Source organism: Antechinus flavipes, chromosome 3 (genome assembly GCF_016432865.1).
Source record: "Antechinus flavipes isolate AdamAnt ecotype Samford, QLD, Australia chromosome 3, AdamAnt_v2, whole genome shotgun sequence".
NCBI classification, from domain to species: Eukaryota; Metazoa; Chordata; class Mammalia; order Dasyuromorphia; family Dasyuridae; genus Antechinus; species Antechinus flavipes.
In genome coordinates, this window is record NC_067400.1 from 410,931,618 (window position 1) to 410,943,862 (window position 12,245).

General features: G+C 36.5%; 1 protein-coding gene across 3 annotated transcripts in view; it reads left to right on the forward strand.

The window, feature by feature from the left end:
- CCDC141 (coiled-coil domain containing 141) overlaps positions 1-12,245 on the forward strand; it is a 255,951-nt gene that overhangs the window by 8,722 nt on the left and 234,984 nt on the right. For all 3 annotated transcript variants that reach the window (XM_051986120.1, XM_051986121.1, XM_051986119.1), the window contains one exon: positions 1,648-1,770. In XM_051986120.1, coding sequence (XP_051842080.1) covers positions 1,648-1,770 — 123 coding nt within the window. The remainder of the gene's footprint in view (positions 1-1,647; positions 1,771-12,245) is intronic.

The window sequence follows — 12,245 nt, forward strand, 5'->3', positions numbered from 1 at the left end:
TACTTCATTTGTGATTGAAGTGCATGATTCCTCAAATGGATGACTAACTTCCTAAGGGGAAGAACTACATCTTTGTATTCTTTCCGCCATTTAGAGGTTTGGAAGTCCGGAACATTTGAGTTTAAATATTACCTGAAACATTTTCTAGCTGTGTGATCCTAGGCAGTTCACTTAAGGTTTGAACATGTCATTTTCAACTGTTCAAACGGGGATAATAATTACATCTACCTACACCCACAGGGTTGTTGTGAAGATCCAATGAGACCTGTGTAAAGTATCTGGCATACAGTAATCTCTTAGTAGATGCTTATTCCTAACTTTCCCTTATTATGTCTTGCCCAGTCACGTAATTATGAATCAGTTAACAGAATAATTGAAGAAGACTAAAAAAATGCTTATGAAAACCAAACTATGTGACATAACTGGCTCAATACTACTGTAACTATGGATAAGGAAAGCAAGAAAACTCCTTATTTGGGATTATTTAGATGTTTGAATTTTAAATTTCCAGCAGCTGTGTGAGTATCCTGTAACACAACTGGTACATTAGTATTCTTTACTTTTTTTTTTTTTTTGGTAATAGATGTGATCAGCAAAAATTGTATATAAGATGAATTTATGTCAATTGGAACCTGTATCCTTCTTCTGTAAAATGAAGGCCTAGGACAAGATGATTTCCAAGGTTTCTCCCAGCTCTAATTCTATGATCTCATTTTAATTGAACTAGCCAAATGTGTCCCTAGAAAATTTAGATATTGGTGAAACTTTAATCTCTTGCTTTTTAGCAAATAATAGCCAACTTCTTTCATTTATCTATTTGTAAGTTTTTTGGGGGTATACTGGTTATTCTTAAATGGAGGGGTATGTAGCATAATAAAAGCAATTATCTACTTTCATATTAGACTGGGCTTCAAAATTTGCAAAATGCTATCCATATTATCTCATTTGAGCTTCCCAACCACCTGGGAGATAGGCATTACCTAAGATTCAAAAGCCAAAATCAGTCATCTTAATGTTAATGAGAGAGTGAAGGAGAGAGAGAGAGAGACAGACAGACAGAGTGTGTGAGAGAGAGAGAGAGAGAGAGAGAGAGAGAGAGAGAGAGAGAGAGGAGAGACAAAGAGAGAGAGAGACAGAGACACAGAGAGACACAGAGACAAAGAGAGAGACAAAGAGACAGAGAGACAGAGAGAGACAGAGACACAGAGAGACACAGAGAGACAGAGAGACAAAGAGAGAGAGAGAGAGAGAAGAGGAGAGAAAGACAGAGAGACAGAGAGAGAGAGAGAGAGAGACAAAGAGAGAGAGAGAGAGAGAGAGAGAGAAACAGAGAGAGAGAGAGAAACAGAGACAGAGAGACAGAGACTCAGAGAGAGAGAGAGAGAGAAAAGAGGAGAGACAGAGAGAGACAGAGGGACAGAGACAAAGATAGAGACAGGGACAGAGAGAGACAGAGACACAGAGACAAAGATAGAGACAGAGACAGAGAGACAGAGACACAGAGACAGCAACAGAAAGCGAGAGAGAGAGAGAGAGAGAGACAGAGATAGAGAGATAGAGACAGAGAAAGAAAGAAATGTAAGGTGAGGAGGAAGAAACAGGTAGAACCTAAATAAATTGAGTTTTGTTTTTTGTTTTTACTTCCAGAGTGGAAAATGGGTACAACTCCAACTGGCTGAATCCTGTCCCAACCTTCTGGAAATTGGCAGCAATCAAGATGAGACCAAGAAGCTACTTGAGGATCATGAACTCCTCCTGACCAAACTCAAGGTAAGGAGTCGATATGGCGGCAGACAATCAAAGAAGAGCAGAAAGAAGTGGTATTTAAACATGTGGTTCGTCCATTAACTCCTTTGTACTGTTATCCCATTCCATTTCCAAGTCATGGTGTCAGAGATCACTCTAATGTGGCCTCAGAAAAGGAATCCAAGAAATGGTAAAATTGGCTTACTAATAAATTCCAGGATTCAGAAAACAAGTAAAATATTGTCAACTTTTATGGAAATAATGTGATAGAAAATGTGGAACTATATAACACTTTCACTGTGGAGAAATAGGTCATTATTTTCTGGTAGTATCAGTAAAAATATTCTATCATTTCATTGCATCTCATGCATTACTATCAGGTCATAACAACAGCAACCTAAAAACAATAACAGACCTAAATCTAACATGGGAAGCAGTATCTGCTTTGCCAGGAAATTTCAGGGTTTTTATTTAGTTTGATGTTTTAGAAAAAAGATCCGATGACTTTTCTAGCATTAGATGTAAGTGGAAAATTAATAATATGTCTAATAAAGTCTAGCCTGCTTTTCTAGTATGTTTGTTTTTAATTTTGTTGTGGGTTATTTTGATAAAAATTTAAAATTACAAGCAAAGATGCTTTGAATAGTTTAAAAATGCTGGTAATGTTCAAAAAATGAAAGTCTTACAAACAAAAAGACTTGAATGTGGGTTTAAGAGACTTGATGGGTATGATATATTCTATTTTCCCATCAAATTTCTGTTTCTTGTAGATTTTGGCCTAAGAATTTCTAGTTGCATAATAGTTGTGAGCAAAGATGATTTGTGAATATCTGTATCTAGCATAAGACAAGAACAAAAAGAAGATATATTTGTTATCATCTAAAGGTAGAATTAATTCAAGAAAGGATACCTCAACTAGTGTCCTCCCCCTCAACTAGTGAAACCTCTCCCCCCCAGGTTCAAGTGTCTATCTTTCAACTAGGAATGTGCTTGCAAATGATTAATAATCAGCTCTTTAGGGAGGGAAATTCCAGCATTTTATCCACAAGATATTTTTAAGTTTAATATGCATTATTAACATTTTCTCCATCACTTTCTTAGGTCTAGGCAATCACCATAATAATAATTATTATTATAAATCAAACCCTGATTTGTAGCATTTTCTATGGTGAGAATGCTCACTCTGAACAGCTATCATTTGACACTGCCCAGCATAAGCTGGACCCAGCATACCCCTGCAAATTTAAATCCAGAAATGTCTTTAAACATTCTGGTCTCAAAGTACTTGGTCCACAAAAAACAACAAACAAAATATGTAGGACTTATTTTTATTTAAGTCGCACCTTTGCACTAGGAGAAATATACTGTGTTTTTGTCATTTCAAATTCCATTGTGAATTGGACTGGCTATCAGGTCCCAGATATGTTACTCACCTAAAGGAGAACTATTCAATGTTGCTAGTATTCCCACCTATAAAATGAGGGCATTGGATTGGTATAGGTAGATCAGGGTTTAAACTTAATTAAATTCATGTTCTTGGGCCCAAAGCTTTGTCTATAGCCACAAGCCTTTGAAATGGGGGCACAGTCTGAGGCTTCTCTCTCTCATTCTTATAGCATGAAGGCATTTCTGGGTCATCACAATGCAATACCAACATTGAAATGTCAGATGTCACTAGACATGACTCCAGATCTTCCAAACCAGCATCCTTCCCCCCATCTTGATTTCAGAACTTTCCATTAACACTTTCTCCTAGTTCCAAACCTCATTTCACTCTAAAATTTTTTACCATTTCTATTAATTGCTATGTTACAGGAAAAGAGCACTCATCTCTTCAACATAAAAAAATACTGGGAACTCCCAGCTTAAATAATCTATAAATTCTCTTCAAAGTTTAGAATTCTATGGTCGTAATCCCCCTGGCAAGGGCAAGGCTATTGGGATTCCAGAATTTATTCCTTGGTTAGGCCATTACCCTGATGGGAATAAGGTTATGGATATCTAAGGGAAGAGAGTCAGGACAGGGCTTTGGGACCAACAGTTATTGGACTTATACTAGATAACACTCTATCAAAGGAGACTGAGAAGAAGCATTTAAACAGATAGAGTGAGAACCTGGAGGAAGCAGGGTCATGAAAGCCTAGAGAGAAAATAATATCAAGGAGTAAAGAATTATTGTAAGAAGGAAACAAGCCTGTAAAAAGCATCTAGTATATGTCAACTAAATGGTGTAGTAAATAGTGCTGGGTTTGGAGTCAGGAAGACTCATTTTCTGCGTTCACATCTGGCTCCAGATACTTACTAGCTGTGGGAGCCTAGGCAAGTCACTTAACCCTATTTACCTCAGTTTCCTCAACTGCAAATTGAGCTGGAGAAGGAAATGGCAAAACACTCCTGAATCTCTGCCAAGAAAACCCCAAATGGTGTCATGAAGTATCAGGTATGACTGAACAACAGAAACTATATAACAGATACAAATATTATCTCATTTGATCTTTATAACAACCCTAGGAATTAGCTATTATTTTCCTTATTCTATAGTTGAGGAAAGTGAATCTGACAGAGAGTCAATTGTCTCAGAATCATAGAGTCAGTAATTGTGGAAAGTGAGATTTATATTCAGGCCTTCCTGTTTCCAGGCTCAGGGTTCTATCCACTGTTCCACCCACCTTATCAACATCAAAGTCTCTCTAGAGATCAATGGTAAGGATTAAGTAAAGACAATCAGAATTTGTATTTGAGCTTACTGTATCTTGTGCTAGGGCCAGCAAATGGGCCGATGTAGCTGAATTACAGAATGTACAGGGAAGAAAAAAGCACAAGAAACCAAAAAAAGTAGACAAGGACTAGGCTGTGAAGAGTTAAATTGCCAAAAAGAAGAGTTTACTTTTTAACCTGGAGGTAGGAGGGAGGACTGGTATTGAATAGAATGTACAGACGCAATTGTGCTTTAAGAAAGTCATTTTGGCAACTGAGTAGAGAGAGGGCGTATTGGAGTGGGTAGAAAGTGGAGGTGGGTGTGGGAAAGCAAACAATTAGATGGATATTGCAGTAGTAGTGGAAAAAGAGAGGTGATAAGAGCTTGGACTAAGGTGTTGGCTGTAGGAATGGGGATAAGGGGACAAATATTAAAGATATGAAGGTAGACACATCACGATTTCACAATAGGTTAGTTAAATATGTTAGTTAAATCGTGTAAATGAGAGTGAGCAATTCAGGATGATAAGGTGGCGAGAGTCAATGACTTGAAAATGGTAGTGTCTTTAGTAGTAATAGAGAAGTTTGGAAGAAGGAAGGGTTTGGAGAGAAAGAAAATGAGTTAGGTTTTGGGCACATTGAGCTTGAGATGCTTGTGGGGAGTCCAGTTCAAAATGTCAAATAGGCACTTGTGTAGTGGGATGGGAATTCAGGAGAGACCAGGACTGAGTATATAGATTTGAGAGTTATCTGTATAGTGAGAATTATTGTATCCACATGAAATGATAGCACTAAATGAGATATATAGAGGGAAGAGAGAAGAAGAAGGCTTTGGAGACATGCATGGTTAATGGGAATGTCGTAGATGAGGATTTAACAAACAAAATGATAAAAGGTCATTTGATTTGGCAAAAAATACCAAATACATTTGGTCAGATAAAGTCAGAAGCTACCCCACTGAGGGTTTGGAAGGGTCACATAGAGCCCACGATTCCCCAAGTCAAGTCAGAACCAGAATAAAATGGAACTGGAAAACATTTAACAAAATAAATAAAAATACAATAAAAACATAGATATTTTCTAAGTCAGTAAGCTGCCCGCAGGGATCCTTATGTACAGACCCTGCTGGTATTTGAGCTTGACATCCCTGGTTTAGAAGCTAGTGAGCAGGGAGGAAATGGGTAAAAGGAATATAGATGGAATTTTCAGAGAGTTCAATAGAGAAGGACAAAAGGATGGTAGACATTAAGAATGTTAGAATCCTATGAGGGCTGTTATATTTTTTTGTTTATTTTGAGGATGGGGGAGACCTAGAAGTGCTTTTAGGCATCAGGGAAGGAGCCAATGGACAGGGAAAGATTGACTCTAATACAATTCCATGATGACATCTTTTGCTTCTTTGTTTCTTAGGAATTTTTCATTCTTTAAATCCTATAGTCTTCTTACAATCCTGATGAATGTTTCCTTGTCTCTTATGTGATATTCATTTTCAGTTGTTCAGTTTTCAATATTTTATTGTCATATTGGCTAATATTCTTAAAAATAAATACTTATACTTATAATTTCCATTGGACAAACTTATTAAGTGCCTTCTATGAGCTAAACACTATGCTAGATTCTTTAGGAGATTTAAAGAAAAGGTGTGATGTCACTCTCAAAGAACTTAAAAATCTAGTGGGTAAGGAGGAACTAAAATATAGTATACACGGATAAATATGATACAAAATGCAAAATAAGTGCATAAACTAGCTGCCCCGTGATGATTGAAGAGAAATAGGTCATGTCTGAGAGAATTAGACAAGGTTTCATATAGGAAGTGGCATTTGAGCTGAGTTTTAAAGAAGGATAGGATTTCAGAAAGTAGAGATAGGGAGACAGAAAGGGGGAAAACCGAGAGACAGGGATAGAGAAAGAAGGGGACCACTGCTAAGGGTTTAGATAGGCCACATGGAACCCTCAGTACTTTTGAATGTAGTCAGAACCATATTTAAATGTATTCAAATATAGATTAAAATGGATTTAATCGAGATTAAAATCCATCTCTATTGCATAGAGGGAAAGAGAGGGAAGTAGGGAAGAGGATATTCAGAAATGATGAGGAAAAAAGTGTGGATACAGGAAAGAGTTGCATTTGTACAGAGAGGAAGTCATTTAGTTTAGAATATGTAAAAACTATATTTGAACTATGTTCAATAAAGAAATAACATTTAATAGTCCCAGCATTCCTACTTATTTGCACATTCAAGTTAATAAACATTCATTAAGTAGCTATTATATGCCAACCAGAAAATATAGTTTTTACACTTCAGATATTTGCCATTTATTCATTCTTCAGTCTAATAAGGAATGTAAGATTTGTACAAATACATATAATAGAAAATGGAATGTAATAAGGGCAAAGGAATGGTTTTAATAGAATGCTTTGAGAAAACAAAGTAGGAAGGGGGAATCACTTCCAGATGAGGTGAGATGAAAGGAGGGGAGAGGAAAATCCAGGAAAGCATCATAGGAGATTAGGGATCTGAGCTGAGCCTATACAGAAGAAAAGGATTTCACCAGGTGACCATCAACAAAGGAAAGGAAGAACCTCTTTCAGGAACAGGGATGGGGGGAAATATGGAGGGGAAGAAACTCAGAGGAGGATAATAAAAAAGGCAGAGGCAGTTTGCTGGAATACAGGGTGCATGAAGGCAAGAAATGTGTCATAATGTTGTAAAGGCAATTGGAACTAGTTGGAAAAGTTTCCTAAATACCAGGCTCAGGGATTTCTCTTTATTCAGTAGACAAGAAGGAGCCACTAAATTTTTTAAAATTAGAAATGTCATCAGAGTTGTGGATATTTTATAAAGATTCCTTTGGTAATTGTGTCAATCATTCAATAAACATTAAGTGACTTAATATTTGTGTTTGGCACTGAACTACGTGCTAGGGATACCAAGAAAAGCAAAAGGTAGACCCTGCCCTCAAGGAGCTTACAGTCTAATGGGTGAAGACACACAAAAAAGTTGAAAAGTCATGGGGAAAGTGCCCCCGAGTATGACAAAGTCTGGAGGAGTGAGGCTAGTTGGAAATGATGAGTTAGCTGCCTACCCTCCATAAAAGGAAGATCTGGAAGGAAATTTCTGTTGTCTACCCTCCACCTTCTCCATTCAGAGTTAGAAATGGATAGCCTAAAATACTGAAGAAGAATATGATTTTGTTGATTATGTGCTGGTGATGATTTGAGAGGTAGAAGATAGAAGGTAGGGAGATGTTGGAGGCTAAATCACTATATAATTTCAATTTGTCCTAATTACATAAAAATAACTTAGATTGGATTTGAAAAAATATCAGATCTAATGGTAAATTTGCCTCTGATTTCAATGGAGCATTTAAATCTTGCTTGTTTCAGGTTTTCTATTTGAAAAATGATGATAATAAAAATGGCTCTGCACAGGAATAGTGTGAGGATAAATGTGAAAATGTCATACTATTCAAAAGGAAAAATAAATTTATAGTTATTATATTCACAGTAAATCTCTGAGTAATCTCAATGTTGAATTTGGCAGGAAAGCCAGTTAGAATTTTTTTTTTAAATTTCAAATCTAACTAAAAATACAAAGAGGAAAAAAAGTTGAAATTAGAATTTTTTTAAGACCTTTGATTTCATTAGTATAAAGAACTCACAATTAAGTAAGGCAGTCAGGTCATTGTCATCTTCTATATAAAATATAGTTCTAGAGAGCTAAGAGGTTAAACAATTTGCCCAGAGACAGTTTATGTCAGAGATAGGACTTGAATCCAGGCCCTTTTTCCTGACTTCAAGGCCAGCTCTGTATCTGTATCCACCTCATCAGGCTACTTTTACACTCAAATTATTCATGATGAAAAAGGAGAATTAGGGGAAAATGATAAGAAGCTCTAAAGCAAGCAAACCATTCCCTCAGCTAACAAGGAACAACCCAAAAACTTGAAAAAGAACTGATGCAGATAGTATCTGTACAGCATTTGACATGATGCCTAACACACAGTAGGTGTTTAATAAATACCTATTCCCTTGGCTCTACAGATTCCATTTAGACTCTTACTGACTTTAAAAAAAAAATGACACTTTTGGGATTATTTAATATTTTATTTCCCCCCCTTATATGTAAAAGTAATTCTCAAAGTATATGTTTAAAAATTTTGTATTCCAAATTCTCCTTCTCTGCCCTCCTTACTGAGAAGGCAAGCAATTTGATATAGGTTCTACATGTGCAACAGTGCAAAATATATGTCCATATTAGTCAAGTTGTAAAGGAAAATACACACCAAAATAAATAAATAAATAAATGACAATAAAGAAAGAAAAAATATGCTTCTTTCTAACTTTCAGACTCCCTCAGTTCTTTCTCTGGAGATGGATAGTCCTGTTCAACCTAAGTCCTTGGGAATCATATGACACTGTTTTGAACAGCAACAAAAATGAATCAAAGTACTATCAAGTTATTTGATTTCAACAACATTTGTTAAAAGTTCATTTTATTCAAAATACTCTCCTAGGCCATGGGGTTACAAAGATACTCACAAAACTGGAAATAGTCCTTATGACATTTACAATCTATTCTAACTTTGAGATGTCCTATAGTTGCAGGAGAATATCATTCTCTTGAATATTGCAATGTTCATAGAAATAAAGACCTGGAAAGGAAAGGGACTTAAGACATTTTCCAGTCATACTCTTTCCTATTACAAATAAGGAAACAGTCCCAGATAGGTTAAATAATTTGTCCAAAGTCACACAGGTGGTAAGTGACATGCATTTTTGTTATTACCCCCCAAAAAATAAATAAATAAAATGCACAAAAAAACCAACCATGAAGGTAAGAGCAGAGGACCATTATTAGCCAGTGTAGCCCCATCCTTATGCTTAGGTGCCCCCGAGAAGCCTTGCAAAATAGACTCCTGTTACTTGTCTAATTTAACCAACATTTATATTGTGGTTCTTTGGCTCTCAGCAGATCTCTAGCACAAGAAAGGTTTATTTTAGTCCTTCTGATATTGACTTATTTTGGAGTGTACTATAAATAGCCTAAATATACTAATAGCAAAGCTAAGTGACCAAGATTCTTTGATTTTAAGTGTCCTGATAAAAGATGCCCATTTCAAAGAGAGATATTTTTGGTGCAGGTAATCTGAGGTCCTTCACGTAGGGGTGTATATGAATAGTGCAAAACTCCATGTTTTAAATTATATCTTTATATGTTTTAAAGGATCTCTTTGGGTGTGTTTATTTCTAATATGACAAAAATGCTTTGCAATGGTGTTAGGGGAAATGAACTAATACTCATTTGTTAGTTTAGTTATATTGAAAGTTTTGATCCACAGGTTATTATGATGCTCCATGGGATGTGATCTGTTTGTCTGTCTGTCTATCTATCTATCTATCTATTAATACCTGCTTAATAATAATCTGTAATTAAGATTCTGGCTGGGAAAGATGCTTGCCTTCTTTTTCATTGATTATTTCAGTAGTCAGAATAAAACACTAGAGCAAAAAGGGGGACAGGCAGCAAAGTGGTGAAGTGCATTGAGTGTTCAGTCCTAGAGTCAGAAAGACATTTTTCTGAGTTCAAATCTGACAGCCATTTACTGACTGTGTGACTCTGGGAAAGTCACTTGAACCTTTTTGTCTGAGTTCCCTCATCTGTAAAATGAGTTGGAGAAGGAAATGGTAAACCATTCCAGTTGGAAACTTCAAATGGGGTCATGAAGAGTTGGATACAAATAAAATGACAAAGCACAAAAAAGGGGGGGGGGGTGAATATGTAGCGCATGAAGGCCCTGAGAGTGAATTATGAGAGTATCAGGGCAGTGAGAACTATAATTCAGCAGTAAAAAGAACTTTTATTGAATGAAAATAAGCTCTCCTTTCTAGCAGCAGTGACTTGAGATGATTCTGTAAAAGGCAGGTTATAGGGTGCCATTCTTGTGTTTTATCACTCTCCATATCTTATACATTATGAGTGTTCTTTACCTTTTTTTTTTCTGTCTTGGATCTCTCTGATAATCTGGCAAACGCTATCAATTGCTTCTGGGGCAACATTTTTGAATGCATAAAATAAAAAGCATGGGGTAATAAAGGAAACCAATCATATTGAAACAGTTATCAAAATATTTTTTAAAAATAAGATAATGGACCCTAGATTAATAATCCCAGAAAAAGCCTAATTTGGGTATTTCCTTTATTTAGATTAATACTTCTGACCCCTCCTGTATGTAATGAACTGTTTTAGCAGTCTGGTAAGCCTATGAACATCTAAGAATAAATAAATAGAATTTCAAAGGAAACCAAAAATTAATGAAAATAAAGCTATAATTTTACCTATTTTGGATCTTGTTAAGAACCTTTGATTTAGATTGTTCCTGGGTATGCAATCTAGAAAGTGTCATTGTTGTCTAGGCAGCCATCACAAATAAAGGGTTTTTGCAAATATATGCTTAGCACCTGATTAAACAGATACTAACTGTTCTGCTGGTTGGCTTCAAACAATGGCTACCATGATAGGTGAAAATGAGAGAGATTCTTGTATTCACTCTGTTTTTATGACAGTCTTTTGCAAATTCCCCATCTCCCAGAGACTCTCATGGGAGAGGAAAGAAGTGGTCAGTTTCAACTTCTCTTCCAAGTGGGGAGAAAATAAATGGGGAGAAAATGTCCTTAAAATGTCCTTAGGCCCACCCTATAGAAACCCCTTAAAAAGTCACAACTAATTTGTGATAGTAGCAATCTGGAAAGAAAGTAGATGTCCATTGCCTGAAGAATGGCTAAATAAATTGTGTTACATGAATGGTCTGTCAGCTGCCAAAGCCAAAAAAAAAAAAAAAAAAAAAAAAGGTAAAATATTTGGTGAGTAATTGTACCCTGCCAATCAATCAAGCCAACAGAAAGCTTTTGTTTAGGGTTTACCATGTGCCAGGCTCTGTGCTAAGTGCTAGCCAGGAGGCAAAAACAGCCCTTGCTCTCAATGAGCTTTCATTTTAGTTAAGGAAATGTGAAAAAATGAGTACATACAGAGTAGAGGGAAAGTTGGTCGCATGCAGCCTTTCAGTAGAGTATTTAAGGAAAAAGAACAATTCCTATCACTACTGGAGACTTGCAATAAACATATATGAGCTATAAGCATAGCATTAAATAGAATTTAGCAATGAAAAGAACTAATGCAAGTCAGAGGTGGGTAGAAAAGGGCACAGCTGCAGCTTTGTGGATCAGCTGGAGTTTCCCCCTTTGTTAGGCACCTTCCCCAGGGTATGAGGTCAATTAGTCTGAACATGGAGTCTGAGGATGTTGTGGTAATTCAGATGGAGCCAAGGCAGCATGTCTGTGAAGACCTGGCTTCCAGAGGACTGTATTTCAAAGCCTTTCACTGATGGTCTAGGAATGCAATGGGATGGGGGAGAGAGAGACTACACTAGCAGGAAATCAGGTTCTTAAAGGAAGGCTAATAATAAATAGCAAAATTAATGGATCTAAGCTTTTATTTCCCCAGTCCACCTTGTGAGAGAGGTCTGCAAGCAGTGAAGTAGCCGAAAGGCAGGCTGCAAGAGCAAAGGGAGAAGGAGAATCTTGAATAACGCTCCAGTGTATTAGCTGGCTTCTGAATGATTAAGGATGCTCTGTAGTTCTGAGAACAAAATATTCATGGTGACTCAAAAGGGCAATGTTGAAATACACAGTGGGCGTAAGGAAGCTGTGACATATTTATGTCTAGGGATGATTTTTGAGCAAGAAAAAGAGCCATTCAGAGAATATCTGAATAGAAACTAAGAGGGTGGGAGGTGGG